Source organism: Artibeus jamaicensis, unplaced genomic scaffold (genome assembly GCF_021234435.1).
Source record: "Artibeus jamaicensis isolate MK-2021 breed Jamaican fruit bat unplaced genomic scaffold, CSHL_Jam_final contig_241, whole genome shotgun sequence".
In the NCBI taxonomy this organism is placed as follows: domain Eukaryota; kingdom Metazoa; phylum Chordata; class Mammalia; order Chiroptera; family Phyllostomidae; genus Artibeus; species Artibeus jamaicensis.
Window position 1 is genome coordinate 4346981 of NW_026521509.1, and position 19806 is coordinate 4366786.

At 38.0% G+C, this 19806-nt stretch overlaps 1 protein-coding gene across 1 annotated transcript in view; it reads left to right on the forward strand.

Annotated features, from left to right (window-relative positions):
* CHM (CHM Rab escort protein) overlaps positions 1–19806 on the forward strand; it is a 152671-nt gene that overhangs the window by 122250 nt on the left and 10615 nt on the right. The window contains exons 10-13 of the mRNA XM_037166401.2: positions 124–228; positions 633–696; positions 6321–6417; positions 18909–19007. Coding sequence (XP_037022296.2) covers positions 124–228; positions 633–696; positions 6321–6417; positions 18909–19007 — 365 coding nt within the window. The remainder of the gene's footprint in view (positions 1–123; positions 229–632; positions 697–6320; positions 6418–18908; positions 19008–19806) is intronic.

A 19806-nucleotide genomic window follows, 5' to 3' on the forward strand; every position in this document is an offset into this window, starting at 1 on the left:
AAGTTAAAATCTTGTCTTCCAAGCGATCGATTTGAGATTCACAATTGGGAGCTGATTATGTTCATTTGCTCAATTATTGAATCATCAATGAAAACATGTTTGCTGTGCTTGTCTTCTTTGCAGATGCAAAGCGATCATAGATCAGTTTGGTCAGAGAATAATCTCTAAGCATTTTCTTGTGGAGGACAGTTACTTTTCTGAGAACACATGTTCGCGTGTGCAGTACAGGTAAGGCGCTGCCTCACCCACTGTCTGTGGGAAGGTGAAACACAGGGAAATGTAACTGTGTGATTACCTCGATATTTCTATATAACCATTGTTCAAATAAGATGCAGACATACACCAAAAAAAGTATGTTGGACATTTTATCATTGTTCTCTTGTAGGGTCTGGTTTTGGGGGAGCATAGGCTAATTTTGACTCCTTTGCATCAGCTGGGGTTTGTTTGCAGGTCTCACACCCTTCCTGTCATGAGCTAATGAAAGATTAAAGCAGAACTTGACTTGCTTTGGGGAGGTAACACTTTCATCGTGACTTAATATCTTCGAAACATGCCTTCTGGAGGTTATATAACTATAAATGAAACTTACCCATGGAATTGGAATCACTGATTAATGGTTTTGTGCATTGCAGGCAGATTTCCAGGGCGGTCCTGATTACAGACAGATCTGTCCTACAAGCAGATTCAGATCAACAGGTAATTTTCGTCCTGCACATTTTAGTAACAGGTCACTAATTTAATCTACACGAATATTGTGAGGTAAAATGGATAAGCAAATGGACTAATTTTTTAGTACATTTTAAATACATAATGACGATTGGGTAATGATTGTGGTTTCTTAACGATCTCCTTCCAACAGAACAAGTAAAATGCTAGAAAAATTGGACTAAATCCTAATTTTTAAACATTTTATTTATTTATTTTTTAGAGAGAGGGAAGGGAAGGAGAAACAGGGAGAGAAACATTACTGTGTGGTTGCCTCTTGAGCGCCCCCTACTGGGGACCTGGTATGTGCCCTGACTGGGAATTGAACCTGCGACCTTTGCTTGCAATCTGGCACTCAGTCCACTGATCCTTGCCAGCCAGGTCTGAATCCTAATTTTCCAACAACTATTTGTTTGAAACTGGAAGTACATCATTCTGAGAAAAGAAAGACAATCCCCAGAGAACACATTTAACAGTCTTAGGGGAAAGGGCTTTGTGCTAACCACCCCTCCCACACGGGTAGTAAGTCCACCACTAGGCCTTGCTGATATATCCTTATTGCCATTGTTCATTTCAGTGCCCTCTGCCTCCTCCACACCCCCAGTTCTATAGGAACAAACGCCTCTGTAGCTGTGCTCTTCCCTCAGTCTGTTCACCTAAATTCCAGAGACATGCCGTCTTCTACCTCAAGTTGTATTTTATGGTGACTGAGAAAACCAGCTTCCTCGGTTTGACTGTCAGACCTAGTCTATATGTTAACTGCTAAAAATAGGTTCCTACAATTTCTCAAGATGGACGCTTTCTGTTATATCAGACTGATCTGTCCCTTGTGTGCATGGGTCTCAGTTCTCCCATTTGATCATTCAGCAAACAATACTGACTTTTACATGCCAGCCAGTGTGCTGGGTTCTGGGGAGACAGTGGGAACCCTGGTAGCACCTCTGCCCTCTTAGCTTGCAGTCTGGAGGATACACATACAGATGCATAAGTAGTGGCTAGTTCAGTGTAACAACTGTAAGGAATGGTACCGCATTCCTAGCTGTTTCTCCCAGTAAACTATGAGCTTTGGGAGTGGGTTGAGGAATGACCCAAAAGGGAAGAGAGCAAATGGAGATGATACTGACAGAGCTGATCTGTGAAGAGTAAGAGAGAGAAGAGGGATATAGAGATGAAGAGGGTGTCTCTTTTATTTAAAAGATTGGTGTATGGTCAGCTGAGAAGGTGGAGCCAGTAGAGGAGGGGGAGAGTTACCCAGGAGAAAAGGAGGGAACTTGCAGCAGCATCAAGATACAGGGCAGGGAGGATGGGGTTCAGAGAGAGGTAAAGGTGCCACTGTTAGATGGGATGAGACACCTTTAAATAAGGGTGAATGCAGCACCGTTTACAGGGTTGGGAGTTCTCGTCTGGTGGGTTCCATTTACTCTTTAAATTATAGGGTGAGGTCATCTCCAGAGAACAGGGGTGTGAGAGTACAGATGGTCAGAGCTCAGGGAAAGATGTCACATAATCACTGTGAAGAGTTGAAGAGTGACTTATCTCACAGCCATGTGGCTGGGCAGCACTAATGTCCCAATTGAGTCTGGAGGTCACGGGTTATCAGCGGCATTAATCTGCTCCTGTCCTTCTAGCTTTCATTGTCTCCCCTGCACCTAGCCTGGGTGCTGGCCAGTTAAGAGAACTACAGTGCCTCATTGCCTCTGTTTCCTCCTATGTTGCCAGCTCCCTTGTGCTCTCTTCTTTTCCCATGGTCTAGACCCCATGGTAGATCTTCAGAACCACCCTTCAGCCAACTCCTTCAACTCCCATGTAACCACATAGGAAAATTGCATCACTTGGATGAGTCTGGAATGTCTGTCCAGGCCCCCGAGGGCTTCTGGAGAAAACCCCACAGCCAGACGTACAAACACTACCACAGTGTCAGGTGCGCCCACCTGTTGAGCTGCACCGTGGTACCAACCACCAGTTAGCTCCTCCATGGCCTTGTGACAGCTCCTTCCTTCCCCATACCCCATGCCTAATTCAGGCCTTCACTGTGTTACCCACACTTCTTCCCTTAGACTTCTCAACATCCCCCCCACTTCACTGAGAAAAGTGAGGCCACCTATTAACACAGTGACCCTTGACATCTCGTTCCAGCACCCTGCTTTCTCTTCTGCATCTGCAGCCTCTCCCCACTACTCACATTCCCCCCCCACCCCTGTACGTGTCCTAGCATTTTCTGTTCCACAAGCAATAAAGTGTTCCCTTGACTCCACCCCATCCCTAGTAGGTACCTAATCTCCCCCCAGCTCTTATCTGCATTGTCAACTTAGTATCTTGGTTTTCTGCCTCCAGCTTCATACCTCGAATTCATTTCTAGACCAGCATGGGTTCTACCTTCACATTTCTGCCACATTTGTCTTGCTAACTTCATTAATTACTTCCTAATAGTCAGGGCCACAGGACTCTTTTTGATTTATGATGGTAGCTCTTTTCTGATATATTCGACCATGATGATTATTCCCTTTCTCTTGAAATCTTGTACTTGTGGCTTCCATGACACTGTGCTCTCCTGGTCTCCTGTTTCTCATAACTTGGGCTAACCCCTCTACTTCCTTGGCAGGCTCTGCCCTCCTTGGAAATCTTGGGGCTCCCGAGAGTTCTTGCTTCCATCCACAAAAACCTCTCGCTGTGTTTCCTTGCTGCCTGACTCCATGTACTCTTCGTGACTTCAACTCTGCATAAATGTTGGTGACAAGGACTTACTGATCTCCTAGGAGTGTTGGTCCTTAGGCTGATTTTCCTGGGGGACATCTGTCCTAGAGCCCTCAAACTGAACACACACAGCGTGGAACTCACCATCTTCCCCACCCCCCAAACTACATATCCGGCACTCTGTACCTCCATGAATAGCACTGACACCCTTATAACAGCTTCTTCCTCCCATCTCTGACATCCCACAAGCCTCCAGACTCTGAGCGTGTACTTCTTAGACTTGCTTCAATCTGTTACTTCTCTCAGTTTCTATGCTCACTGCTCCTGTTTTGAAATATTACCTCTGCCTTCTAAATTTCACTTACATGTGGAATCTAATGAACAAAATAGACTAACAAATAAAATAGAGACAGAATCATAGGCACATAGAGCAGACTGCCAGCTGTCAGGGATGGAGGTCGGGAAGGCTGGGTGAAAATGAAGGGATTAAAAAGAAAAAAACATATAAAAATACAAACAACAGTATGGTGGTTACCAGAGAAAAAGGGGGTGGGGGTAGTAAAGGGTATAGGGGGTAAATGGTGACAGGAGATTTGATTTTGGGTGTTGAGCACGCAATACAATATATAGTAGTGATGTATTGTAGAGTTGTACACTTGAAACTTACATGGCTTTATTAACCAATGTCACCCCAATAAAGTAAAAAAAAAAATTAAACAAACAAACAAATAACTGGCTGCCTTGCCTTTCATCTCATCTCTTTCAAATCCATCCTCCACACATCAGTCAGAGTGATGAGTCTAAAATATACATCTGCTCGGCCTTTCTTTTTGTGTCCGATGTTGTTTTCTCAGAGGTCAGGAGATGGCAGGTGGCATGGGAGTGGGTTCCTCATTATATCCCAATTGTAAAAAATTGGAGATGATCATTGTAGGAAACAAAAGAAGTGTCTCATGCTTTTGTGGTCTTTAAGAGACCTTTCCTTCATGCTTTAGTCATAATCATTTGATAATGATAGCACAACATTAAATACGTATTTTAGTGGCTCCTTTCTCTTTAATGCTAAAGTGCAATTTCTAGGACAGCAGCAAAAAGAGTTAAGAGGAATATGGAGAACACTGGTTTTGAGACACTGTAAGCCTGCAAATACACTACAAGTAATATGACAGTCAGATCATCATGGTTGTCAAAAGAATTCGTGTCGAGAACTTGTAAGCATTGCCTTTGCGGGCTGTCAACCTGACATTGACAAGCCAAACCAAAGTGTAATACACACAGGTCAAAATCCAAGTGGGCTTACCTTTTGGCAAGTATTTCCCAAATGAGAGCACATACTGGTATTTCCTCAGGGTGAAGGTGAGATTGAAATTATTGAACAAATGCTCATTTAAAAGTCTTTGAGCCCTGGCTGGGGTGGCTCAGTGGATTAAGTGCCGGCCTATGAACCAAATGGTTGCTGGTTTGATCCCCAGTCAGGGCACATGCCTGAGTTGCAGGCCAGGCCTCCAGTAGGGGGTGTTTGATAGGCAACCACACAAGAGAAATATTGGTGTTTCTCTCCTTCTCTTTCTCCCTTCTTTGCCCTCTCTCTATAATTAATTAATTAATTAAACCTTTAAAAAAATAAACTTTTAAATATAAAGCCATGTAACATATAAGTAATGCCTAGGACAGCACATGGTATATCAGTAAACATTACTTAATAATTATTTTCCATTTTACTTTTAATTCTGAGTTTCTTGTTTTATTAATGGAATCCATAAATTAACTCGAAGCCATGCATTTTGAAATATTTTGGAATATTTTTGGCTACATTTTGTTGTATGTGTTGACACTATTTTGCTTGTCTTAATATATTTGGAATTTGTAACATTTAAAAATTGTTTAGTATTTTATAACTGCTATTTAGTTATAAGTAATCAAAATTGATTTAATATGATCTGATGTCAAACAACGACGTGCACATAATTCAGAAGTAATAAGTCATAATTGTATCCTTTGAAAATAAATGAAGGATTTAGTAGATATTAAGAATTTTTTGAGCCCTGGCTGGTGTGGCTCAGTGGATTGAGCTCCAGCCTGTGAACCAAGGGGTCGCTGGTTCAATTTCCCAATCAGGGCACATGTGTGGGCCACATCCCCAGTAGGGACGTTATGAAAGACAACGAAACATTGCTGTTTCTCTCCCTCTCTTTCTCATTCCCTTCCCCTCTCTCTGAAAATAAATAAATAAAATCTTTTTAAAACAAATAATTGAAATATTATTTATTGATTATATCAATGCACCATATATGATAGATAAATATATAATCAGTGGTACATATACACCATGGAATTTTATGCAGCAGAGAGAAAGAAGGAGCTACTACCTTTTGCAACAACATGGATGGAACTGGAAAGCATTATGCTGAGTGAAATAGGCCAGGCATTGAAGGACAAATACCATATGATCTCACCTTTGACAGGAAGCTAAAGAATAAAACAAACAAGCAAACAGAATAAAAACAAAGACACTGAAATAGAGAACAAGTGGGCAGCGACCAGAGGGGACAGGGAAGGGAACTTAAGGGGAAAAAGGGGGAGGGATTTTGAGGAACAAGTATGAAAGACACAGAGATGAGGACTGGGGGGGGGAATGGAAGGGAAGGGGGAGATCGGGCGGGGGGGGGGAGAGAGAAAAAAATGTACTTGAAAAGTAACTAAATAAACAAAAAAATAAAAAAAAATAAAAAAAAAATATATATATATAATCAGTGCAGAAATCAGACATTGGGACGTATGTGCATGTTATGTGCATCCAATGCTGCTCTCAGATCGAGTGCTTGCAGAAAGACAGTTTGGATGCTAACTATACTCTAAAGATAGAAGAAATGAAAATGAGATCTAACAGCTATGTCTCATATTGTATTTCTGCATTTTAGATTTCCATTCTGACAGTGCCGCCAGAGGAAGCAGGAACTTCTGCTGTCCGGGTCATTGAGTTATGTTCTTCAACCATGACATGCATGAAAGGCACATGTAAGCACAGCAGTCTGTGTATTTTGTCTTTTGTGTTTGTTTAGGCAGTAAAGAGGGCTAATATTGTTGCAGTTGTCAGGGTTGTGGTTATATACTTTTGCCATATATATATTTTTTTCATTTATTTTTAATTTAAATTTACTTTATTGTTCAACCCATATATTTTTTTATTCACCATTTTTGTTCACACAGTGTATATTCATACAGTAAGTCAGTTCATACCTTCCCCTTCCTTCTAAACATTGCTGTGGCTAAATCCTTACAGGCACTATTATTATTATTATGTTCATTGGTGAAAGAATTTCTGTGACTTTCCAATTTTGTCTGTAGTTTTTCTCAAGTTTATTGGAAATATAGTTTGAGGACATTTATATTCCTCAAATGCTACTTTTGTTGTCGATGTTTCCTTAGAATGCTTAATCCCATTATCAAACTTCTACCATATGTATAAGTCCTGAGTTTATTTCTCTTTAATGAGACTAAAGTTAGAGACTACATTATCTGTTCTTTTTTCTATATGTACCAAAATTTGTCTCCAGCACTTTCAGATATTATGCCTTCTGCAACATATTTCTTAGAGGTGTTTCAGTAAGTATAAATCAGCGATCATACATTAGTTGTCACTATGCCTAGGCCTAAACTGTGTACTTATGGGAATTCTGAAGAGGCAGAGGCTGACATGCCTGATTTGAAGCGTTCTCAATCTTCTGGCACACCTGATGGAACCAGACAATATTAACCAAGTAGAGTGCACATTTCAGGGTAGATAAGGATGGATGTGGACTATGCCCTGGGCTTCAGGACTCACAATGTAGGGGGACAGTTAAGACAAACACAGAAGTAGCTCTAAAAGGCAGAATGTGAGTAGGAGAGGCACCAATAAACTGTGGACTCTAGAGATTCACAGGAGGGAAATGCAATATCATTAGCTAGAATTATTTTTCTGTAAACTTAATATTGTTTTATTCAAACTGCTATAAGAATTATGAGAAGTGGAAGAATAATCTGGTTGGGCATGTTTGTAATTGCTCATTGGTGCATTTTTAGGATGGTTGTTTTAAATCTTCAGATAACTCCAGTAGCTGTGTCACATTAGCATCTTTGAATTGTCTTTTCTCGTTAAAGTGAAGTCATCCTGGTGCTTAACATAATGAGTAATTTGGGGATGATGCTCAATTATTTTGTTAGGTTATAATGAGGCTTAGATATCACCCTGTTTGAGCAAGCCTTTTCTGACACTGGTCTGGAGGGGAAAAGAGGGGCCATCTTGTCACGGTCAAGAGTGACACTACGATGAAGTAGTGGAAGTCCTGGTTCCTAACTTGGCCTCGGCTGACAGCTGGAGCTTGAAAGTCTGCCCCATTATTGCTGACTGATTGTCGTGAAGGCCTCCATCCAGCCTCCACTGCTCCCACCCTGGCTAAGAGGAGTGCCTTCTCACTGCCCTCTGACCCCCACGTGGCCATGGACACATTACTTCATCAGTGGTAACAGACCTTGACTCATCATTCTGCCTCTCAACTCCACCCCATTGGGGAAAAAAGCAAGAGAAAAAGGAATGAACAGAAAAACTATAAAATTCCCAGGAAACAGTGAACAAAATGATAGTAAGTGCACACCTATCAATAATTATTTTAAACATAAATGGTCTAAATTCACCCGTTAAAAGACAAGACTTGTTGAATGAATAAAAAACAAGGTCCGAGTATATGGTGCTTACAAAAGACTCACTTCTGATGTGCATATATGATCAATGAATTTACAACAAAGGAGACAAGAATATGCAATGTGGAAAGGGCACTCTTTTCAAGAAGTGATGTTGGAAAACGACCTCTATCTTACACGATACACAAAAATTGACTCAAAATGCATCAAAGATTTGAATGTAAGACCTGAAACATAAAGTGGCTACATGAAAACATAGTAGTAAGCTCCATGTGGTACTCTTACCAATTTTATTTTTAAATATCTTTCCTTTTTAAAAAAGATTTATTTATCTTTAGAGGGGAAGGGAAGGAGAGGGGGAGAGAAATAACAATGTATGGTTGCCTCTTGCATGTCCCCTTGCTGGGAACTGGCCTGCAACCCAGGCATGTGCCCTGACTGGGAATCAAACCACAGTTGTTTGGTTTGCAGGCCTGCGCTCAATCCACTGAGCGACACCAGCCAGGGCTCTTACCAATTTTTTTTATATGACTCCAAAGGCAAGGGCAACAAAGATGAAGATAAGCAAATTGGACCATATCTAATTAAAGTGAAAGAAACAATCACCAAAATAAAAAAGAAAGTCATGAAATGGGAGTAGAGGGAGAGTACACTATTAAAGACTTTTAATGTCTAAATTACAAAAGAGTTTTAAAAGTCTGGAAACAGGCACAAAGCATAACCCCCAGTAAAGTGTTAAGAGCCAAAATATAAAGAACTCATACAACTCAAAAAGAAACAATAATCATTCAGATTAAAAAATGGGCCGATCATCTGAATAGAGATTTCTCTAAAGAAGACATACAGATAAACAAGAGGCAAGTAAAAAATTGTTTAACACCATTAAATATCAGGGAAATGCAAATCAAAACCTAACGAAATATCACCTCACACATCTCAGAATTGCCATCATTAATAAATCAACAAACAACGAGTGCTGGCGAGGTTGTGGAGAAAGGGGACCCTAGTGCACTGTTGGTGGTGCTGCCACTGTGGAAAGCAGTATGGAGACACCTCAAAAGATTTAAAAAAATAGCCAAAAGAGCTAGCAATTTCACTTCTACGTGTTTATCTGAAGAAAAGTAAAACACTAATTCTAAAAGATATATGCACCCTCATGTTCATCACAATAGCTCAGATATGGTAACAAACCAAGTGTCCACTGATGGATGAATAGATAAAGAAAATGTGTCGGGTACATATATACACGCAATGGGGTATTACTCACCAATAAAGAAGAATGTAATCTTGTCATTTGCAACAAGGATGGAGCTGGAGAGCATGATGCTAAATGAAATTAGCCAGACAGAGAAAGGTGGTACCATCTGATTTCACTTACATGTAGAATCTAATGAACAAAACTAGCAAACAAACGAAACAAAACCCAACTCATAGATGCAGAGAACAGATTGGTGGTTGCCAGGAGGGAGGGTGGTTGGGGAATGGGTGAAACAGGTGAGGGGCATCAAGGTGAGAAGTACAAGCTTCCTGTCTTGAAATAAGTCATGGAGATGTAACTTACAGCAATTACTTGCAGTGATTTTCTATGGTGACAGAGGATAACTGCACTGACTCATTGTGATGACCATTACACATAGTATACAAATGTCGAATCATGATGTTACTTACCTGAAATCAATATAATATTGTATGTCAGTTATTTTAGTTGCAAAAACAGGGAGTCAGACTAAAGGATTTGTAAAGATCCCATACAATTTGGAAACCTTCAATGTCCTGATTCTGCATGCATGCGAAAAAAAGCCACCTGTTCTGTTTATATGTTTGATAATGTGACATTTCTTTTAAGCAAAATGGCTAAGATTTTATTCTTCTAATGACTTCTTCAACTCCAGCCTTTTCACTTCTTCATGATAAAATCTCATTGATCATTGCTATAGCTCAATCAATGTACCAGTATGAAACATAAACTATATACAGATTGACTAATTGGTTTTGTAGTACCAGTCATATGGCTTAAACCTGGAAGTTTGACTGAAGGAGAAAAGTTTGAATTTATTAATTATATTTTGCCTTGTTATAGAAAAGAAATTAAATTTTTTCATTTTAAAATCTTGTATGTTTTCTTCCTATGATAGCGTGCACTATTTAAAAAGTCCTAGGTAAGGTATTTGTCTTTCACCACCTGCCTTATTTCACTTAGCATAATGCTCTCAGTTCCATCCTTGCTGTTGTGAAGGGTGGGGGCTCCTTCTTTCTTTCTGCTGCATAGAATTCCATTGTGTAAATGTAGCACAGTTTTTTGATCCACTCATTTACTGATGGTCACCTAGGTTGCTTCTAGCACTTGGCTATTGTAAATGGTGCTGCTATGAACATTGGGGTGCATAGGTTCTTTTGGATTGATGTTTCAGGATTCTTAGGGTGTAATCTTGGCAGTGGAATTGCTGGGTCAAAAGGCAGTTCCATTTTTAATTTTTTGAGGAAATTCCATCCTGTTTTCCACAGTGGCTGTACCCGTCTTCATTCCCAGCAACAGTGCACTAGGGTTCCCTCTTTTCCACATCCTCTCCAGCACTTGTTTGTTGATTTGTTAATGATGGCCATTCTGACACGTGTAAAATGGTATCTCATTGTGGTTTTAATTTGCATCTCTCTGATGGCTAGTGATGCTGAGCATCCTTTCATATGTCTCTGGGTCCTCTGTATGTCCTTCTTGGAGAAGTGTCTGTTCAGGTCCTTTGCCTCCTTTTTAATCAGATTATTTGTCATCCTGGTGTGGAATCATGTGAGTTCTTTATGAATTTCGGAGATCAGAATACCATATGATCTCATCTATAAGTAGAACCTAATCAACAAAACAAATATCTAAGAAAAATAGAAACAGCGACATGGAAATAAAGAACAAAGTGACAGTGATCAGAGAGGAGGAGGGAGGGGGATAATGGGGGAAAGAAGGGGAAGAATCAGGGAACATGTATAAAGGACACATGGACAAAGACCACGGGGCAAGGGGAGACTTGAATGTGGAAGATGGGGGAGGGGAGAGCAGGAGACAGTAATAGGGTAAAAATGAGGACAGCTGTAATGGAACAACAATTAATAGAAAAAATAAAAAGTCCTAGATAATAGTTATAATAAAGCTAATTCTTGATATAATATATAACAAAATTTTAAAAATACATTGAGATAGAAACTGACATTTATTTCATTTGCTTGCTTTAATTACTTAAATAAAGTGTGTCTTCTCTTTTTCCTTCTTCCTTTTCTTATACTTTGTGCTTGTTCACAGACTTTTTGGAGTAATTTGTAACCTGGATGTTAAAAGCCCTTAACGCGCCCTCCCTAATTGAGAGTCACTGGTGTGACAACTAGTCAGGTGTTGTTCTGCCTTTGGTAATTAACTTCCCTGTCTTCTGAAACACGGCTGGTCTGATAATATCACAGAAGGCTTCAAACAACTCTTCCCATTCTCTCCATTTTATTTATTTATTTTTGTTTCAAGTTAGTGGGGAAAAGAATATGCAATGTATTTATTTTCTGTATCCTATCCTGCTCTCTGTTCATCTGTTTTCTTCTTTGGAAACTTCCTGTTACAGGCAGATGTCTTAGGCAGATTCCATACAGTCATTCTCTTAGGAAGTAACTATTTTTACTTCTAAATCTCTTTTTTTTGTATTTTCCCTTTAACTTTGAATAAAGTGTATCCTTAACACAATAGGATTTATATATTTACCTAATTATTGCATCATATAAAAATTTCATAATTTCTTCAGTCAAGCACCAGAAACTGAAAATGCTGAATATTCAGGGTATAAGAACCCACCATTTAAGGGAGGAGTATATAGAATTTGAATTACTCATAATTGAAAAAAAATCAGAAGAATTTGTCTCTGTTATGATTTTTGACAGAGGTATTTTTTTTACTATTCTATCTGAATGTTCTTTTTTTCTATATGTCAATTAGCAGTGTTGTAGATTTTTCATATTTATATTTATACTTCAGTGTTGAGCTGTTAATGATCATCCATGTGGTCATGGTTTTTAGAAATCAAAAAATAAAATATAACATTTAGCAAGAATACATTTTAAATACTGTTTAAATTTGACATTTTTTAATGATGAAGTAGTTTTTATTGAGACTAATTTTTCCTTCAAACAATTACTTAAGTAGACAGATACATCTAGACTTTGGTCCCATTGTATAAATGGCAGGCATGTAATCAGCACTGCCAGCTGAGTGGAACCAGATCCCTTCACTTGCCCTAAAAATTGAGGTTGTAATGATGAAATCCGGAACTCATTGTTTTTCCTGCTGGAAAAATCACTTGAAGATAAATGTTGGCAACCACTGTAACTAATGCAGTTATACCTGAATAAATCAAACATAATAAAAATACATGCCATTGAGACTTTGTGTCTCTACCTATTCCTCACAGGTAGTAAAATGAAATTTATAGAGAGTAAATGATGTAAGATTTGGTGATTTATAATTTAGTTGTTTAACAACGAAGTGCATTTTAAAGATATACTATTCATGAGCAAATTAGCTTGTTCTTAGACATACTCATTACAAAGTTATGACTTTTAGAGAAAAGATGGGGATGCTTTAGTAAAAATTGAAGTCTCTTTATTTTTAGATGATATCGGGTGTGTTCAAGGTGGTATGGCTGTAGATGTGAAGCCTTTTTATTTTTAAATACTGGATTAAATCTAGCAAAGTCTAGTGTTCATTAGCATTGCAATCTATATATACACGTAAAGATTAACATAATTCTTTGAAAGATGTTACTGATTTCAAAGGTATTTTACACCACTCAAGCTTGATAAGATAACAAATCTAAATTTTCATGGGTACTCTGCTCTTATCTAATGAAGATTTGATGTTACTTTCCAAGCACACACTAAGTATGCACTTGTTGACTAATTCTGATATTCAGTTTATCTTTAACTTTCTTCAGCATCTATTGCTCAAATTCATCCATTCTTTTTTAAATTAAATGTATCGGGGTGACATTGGTTTCACATGGTCATATGGGCTTCAGGTGCACATTCGTATGACACATGGTCTATATATTGCACTGTGTGCCCACCACCCAAAGTCAAATCACATTCTATTACCATAGATTTCACCCCCTTTGCCCTTTACTGCCCGGTCCCCCTTCCCTCTGGTCACCAGCACACTGTTGTCTGTGTTTGTGAGTTTCGTTTTTCTTGTTTGTTCATTTGTTGCCTTCATGTTTATATCCTACATATGAGTGAAATCATATGGCTGTTAACTTTTTCTGTCTGACTTATCTCTCTTAGCCAAATATTCTCAAGGTCCATCCATGCTGTCACAAATGGCAGCATTTCATCCTTTCTTATGGCCGAGTAGTATTCCACTGTACACATGTACCACATCTCCTTTCTGCATCATCTGTCAGAGGACACTTCGGTTGTCTCCATGTCTTGGCTACCATGAGTAATGCTGCAATGAACACTGGGGCACATATGTCTTTGTAAATAAATGTTTTCAAGTTTTTTTGGTAGATACCCCAAAGAGGGATGGATTGCTGGCTCATATGCTAACTATTCTTAGTTTTTTGAGGAAATTGAAATGCCCATCAAAAAGCCTCCCACAAAATAAAAGTCCAGAACCAAATGGCTTCACTAGTGAATTCACCACCAGCAATGGTAAATCTTTGTTTTACCTTAAAAGTCATGTGGATTGTCCACTCCACTCAATTATATATTTGGTTTTTAAAATTATTTTATTGTTCAATTACAGTTGTCTGCATTTACCTTCCACCACTACCCCCAACCCCAGCCAAACCCACCTCCCTCCCTTGCTTATACCCCTTGCCTTGGTTTTGTGCATGACTTTTAAGGTAAAACAAAGATTTCAAAGAAGTTATGAACTTACAGTCTATGTTGACTTTGACTGTTAGGGGTATTTTGATGGAAGAGTTTGACAAACACTGGATAATTTGAAGCCTTTCAAGGGAGGGCTAAATAGGAGCTCTTAAAGCTAGGGAAAAAATGACTGATCTGAGTGTCACTGGAGCAGGAGTGTCAGCGAAAGGACCATTAGTAAACTACAGCAGGACCAGAATCCAGAAGGGTGTGGCAAGAATGGAGAATGCGGAAGAAATAGCAATGTTCACTTAGGCCCCATGGAGATGTAGTTGATGAAGTTCAGAGGGAAACACTTGAGGAGTCTAGTTGGCTCCTCGTCTGGCTGGAGTAGTCACCTGGGTAGAGGTGCATGAGAAAACAGGCAATGTCATACATTCTTTTGAGAGTGGGAACAGGTACAACTTCTGTGGAAGGGTATTGCAATTTTGACAAAATGAAACAATGAGCATCCTTTTGACTAAAACAAAAAAAAAAAAAAGAAGAAGAAGAAGAAAAGAATTTTCTGCTCCAAAAACAGATTTCTCACCTGCAAACAGACCAGAAATGCCTAGTAGAAATGCCTTCTAAGAAAAGTGGAAATACCATTTGTTCAAAATAAAACTGTTTTAGATGATTCGTTAAATGAGTTCTTATTGTAGTAGAATTGAGGCTTAATTGGGAAAGGTTTGAACACCAGTTGGAAATACCCATTAGCATGTAAACACTGGTGAGTGATACATCATATATGTAGCACCCATAGTATACTGTACTCTTCCCAGATGCATTCTTCAGGTAGGTGAAATGTATTCTTTCAGGGCTAAAATTTTTAGTTTTTTAAAAAGTTCTCTTTCTAGCATGTCTCACAGACTTGTCATTTGTATTGAACATATGAAACATTTTAACATTTTCTTATAACTGAGGGATATGGTGAGCATTAGTTATCATATACCATTGTAATCTGGTGATGCCCTTGAATTGAGGCCTATTGAGGTGTTTAGGCCTATCTGTTCTATGCTAAATGAACCCATACCACTGTGCTTTTATCATTTATTGCATCTACATCAGAATGTTCTTTTCTGGCAGCACTTTTCACTGAACTCCTTCCCCGCTGGTTTGCTGTTTCTTATCTGCAGAAGGCCAGAAAGCAAGGTAGCCAAACTTGTTGAAATTGCATGTAATATGACCAGACCCAAGTTCTGAGTTTGTGGTTGTGGTAGTCTGTGGGCATTATAACATCTACTTTAAGTACTGAAATGCCTTTTTTAGGGGCTGTCTGGGGCACACCTCCTTGTTCGTAGTTGTATGTAAAAGATGTCAGTGTGGGTTAAGTTGGTATTTTGGTACACTGATAGGAAATGATTGTTAGCCATTCATTCATGCGGGGCTTTCCTAAGCAACCCTAAGTTAGCCTAGTTATTTTTCTTTTAAAAAAATAGTAAGGTTAAAGTTTTAAAACTAAATCATTTGAAGTTTCCTTCTGCTCAGGTTATGTGATTCAAGTTATTGAGGTTTTTAAATATTTGAAATTTATTTCTTATGTTTTCAAAAAATGAAGTCATTTTTTTCAATCACGTAGTTCATCTTTCAGAACATACCTGATACCTGTGTTTTCTACTTACCTTTTCTTCTATCCTAAATGAATCTAATAATATAGGATTTCTTTTCTTTTAAAATCATTTGTAAATGAGCAAAGCGTTATCTCCGCAGTCCTTCTATTTCACATTTAGTTCACACACGTTATAGTATTTACTTATATTCTAGACAGTTTGAAATCTTTTCTGTAAATAATAATTCATCAGTAACAGCTGTTTTATTCTGGGATTTGATGTTATAGGATGTTATCTGTGATATCATTATATATTTCTGAATATATAATGTGAGTATATATACACATATGTGTAAAATAATGAATAATCAAGAATTTTATGTATTTTCTGCTTTTATGACCTTATAAAGAAAATGTTAATTACTTTTCATAAAAGTAACTCTAGATAATGATCTAAAACAATCATTGGTGCATGTTCTCTTGTATTTGTTTTTTTTAAAATGTGACAATAGAAATTATTTTTATTAGTAGTTTCATGATCCACAGACTTGATTTTACAAGTAAAGTTATTATTACCCATGATCTCTAGTTGACATTCAAAGGTGGTTTTCATTAAATTCTATTGAGAAAGCACAAGCTGCCTCTGGAGTTATTCTGGAATTTTGACATGGGTGGATTCAGAAACCCACTTGGGTACCCACGTGTCATCAAACTCAGTTCCTCACTTGGTACCATAAAGAAAAAGTGTTTCTATCTTACTGACCCAATCTTGTATTTTTACGTGGACCACATTACGTAAGTTACATTTGGCCTTTATACCTATAGGAAAGACAAGTTATGAGCGACATTAATCCCTATATACAGCCGTTTCGTATTCCTAGTTAGGTTGTATAACAATACACATTTGCTGACTAGCCCATATGTAAAGTTTCTTTAAATGCATTGAGAACAATGTATGGCTACTTGTACAGAGTGAGTGGCTGCTGAGTGTGATAATCTCAGAAACTTCAGGAACAGATTTCCTACTTTCTTGGGCAAGTGTTTACTTAGATTTGTGATGCCACAAGCTTTTGGTTTCAAATTTGTCTTCATTGAGAAAATCATGGCCAATGACTAAGGAGTTAGAATAACACAGCTTCAGAGGTAGAAAGATGTCTGGTAGATAAGCTCACTCCACGTCTTCCATTTAATCATGAGGATGCTGAGGCCAGAAGGAGAGACTGACTTGGCAAATACATACAGAGAACCAGTCATACCAGATCTGCGTTACTGTTTCACCCTGCTGCTATATATTAGACTGGTCATTTTTGTCACTTTTAAATGTGTTCATTGTTGTGCAAGTTGTGAGTAGAAATCCCTCTTCTCTTGTGTTTAAAAGTAACCACCTTGCCCTTACTGGTGTGGCTCAGTGGATTTAGTGCTGGCTTGCAAACCAAAGGGTTGCCGGTTCCATCAGGGCACATCCCTGGATTGTGGACCAGGTCCCCAGTGGGGGCCACATGAGAGGCAACCACACATTGATGTTTCTCTCCTTCTCTTTCTCCTTCCCTTCCCCTCTCTCTGAAAATAAATAAAATCTTAAAAAAAAGAATTGCTATAAAAATCTTTAAGTATCCGGTGGGTCTCTGACTTCACTACTAGAAATATTTGCTAGCACTCCTTCAACTGCACTCCTCCGCCATATTATAGGAAACAGAAAGGACCCTGTCGCTCCAGTGTATACCTATATAGAGGATCAGCATCAGTGGATTACCACTAACAAACCTGTATGACTTTGTTAACCAATGTCCCCCCGATAAATTCAATAAAAAGGAAAAAAGATAGTTTTCTTTTTTTTATTTTATTTAGTTATTTTTCAAGTACAGTTTTTTGTCTATTTCTCCCATCCCAGCCCCCACCATGCTCCCCACCTCCCTCCCATTTCCTCCCCCCCAGTCCTCATCCCTGTGTCCTTCATACTTGTTCCTCCAAATCAAGTTTTCAAAATATACTTTTTTTATTTATATTACTGTTTATCTTTTTTCCCCCTAGTCCACATTAATTGAATAGGAAAGAACTAGAAAACTGAGAACTTCGACATGAACATTGGTATTTTATGTGACTATGAGATGAGACAGAAGTTTCTCTTGAGTGTGGTATCAGGCATTTCTGTCTTTGTAGTTCTGTATCCAGCATCTGGAGAGTTTAAACTCCCTCTCACCAAAGTTATATAGCACTTGAATAATTTAATTAGGAATCATGTTGTTGTGAAAGTTTTTATGCCTTTTGAATTAATTAGTACCATCCTACTACTGGATTTCAGCACACATGATTATTAACAGTTCCTCCATTTATGCTTAGATATATATACAATGGTTTAATGTGGAATGAGTTTTGATAACAAGGTTTCTATTTTGACGTTGGTACTCATGATAGACTTTGAAATATTTTCCTGGGGTTTTAAAAAGAAGTCTAGCAGTCTGAAATAAACTTTTAGGGAAAAAAAGCAGGTGTATTTTTGTAATGGTGTTTGGGGGGAAGGAATTTCGCAGTATATATGGTTCTCTGATATATTCTTTCTGTCATAATTCTGTCCCTCCCACGCCATTTCCAGGACTGTAAGAATTTCAGCTCTTTAGGGATCCCCTCAGTCCTTTGTTTCAGTACATAGAACTTTTCCTCTTCCCTTTACCTGTGTGTGTATGCCTTTAGGAATTGTAAATGCATTAGGCTATAGTACTCACTTCTGTGATGGGCTATTTTTGGTACATGATATTCTCTAACCCAAACATTCTCTGAGGTACCGAGACCCATGGTTTTATACATGCAAAAGGAAGTGATTTGGAATTCCTGAAAATATTGTAGACTCTTTTAACTTGGGCCATTTTATGGACTTTCAGGTATATATATTATCCAGACTAAGCCAACAGTGTTCCCCAAATAAGTTTCTTAGAGAACCTTATAATGAATAGATGATTTGTTGTTAACTTATCAGTAAAGTTTGTATCAGTGGTTTCTTCTGTCTGACAAATGTGAAGTGTTCTGTACATAAATAAATACTTTCAGTCCTTTGTACACAATTATTTTCCTCAGCAATCCTTTATCAACCCTTTTGAGAACATTACAAGGATTAGTTCAGTTCTTTCCATGAATATATGCTTTTCTAAGTTTTTCTACTCTGTTGGTTTTACAAAGTGAACCATCAATTGCTACTTCTTCTTGGGCCTTAGTGTGTTCTATCATGGTTGTTAGTTAACATATGTTTTGGCTGTTGAGTTAACAAACACAATGTATTGTTATGGTTTTTCTAGATTATAAACCCTGAAGTCAGGAGCTGTGCTTTGCCTCCCCAGCTTAGTGCCTTGAATCTGAGTGCACAGTGAAATTCGAGAGAAGCAGGAACTCAAACTATTATTTTTTTAAACAGATTTGGTTCATTTGACTTGTACATCTTCTAAAACAGCAAGAGAAGATTTAGAACCAGTCGTGCAGAAATTGTTTACTCCAGATACGGAAACGGACATAGGTAAGAACAATAATCATAAGCAATATCATAATGACCTGTAACATAATCACTGTACTTCTTTTAAGTATCCCGTGAAGGTTATGCGGTCTGAACTGAGATGTGAAGCATTCAGCAATGATGCTTACATGTTTTATTAGGATGATTGAGCACATTCTTTTCCTAAAAACGGGAAAATATTCTCTCTATAATGATAAAGGAAAATTGACATCACACACAATGTATATAATTAAGTGCAAAGGTTATACATTTAGATGTGTACATTTTCCTGCCAGAAAATCTCAATTTGGGAAAGAATACTTTTATTTTTTATACTTTTCTTTCTTTTATATGTGTTGTCTAAAGAGTGTCTATTTCTTTACCAGAAAATATGGTCCTCATTAATGAAAAAAACATTGGTTCAACTGAGAGAAGGTTAAAATGTTAATTGACAAATGTATTACTACTTCCTAATTGCTGTCTTTTAAATGCATAACATGTTAGTGACCTGATAAATATTTAGTTCTCAAAATAGATACACCACTATGCTACTTGTTCATGGTGGGAAAATGCTCTTCACCACAGATTTTTACACTTACCCCCCTACATCATAGGATAGCTCTTGTAGTTGTGAACGGAGCAAATTGTAGTATATTCTGGGTATAAGTGATTAAAACACAGCCTGATAGACATTTATTTATATGAAGCGAGAATGATTTTTATTAAAAGATTTTTATGTCCACTGGAATCATAGCCAGTTTCTCATTAATTCATATATCTTCATTTTCTTTGGATATTACTTTTGTTCAGAAAACCATTTATT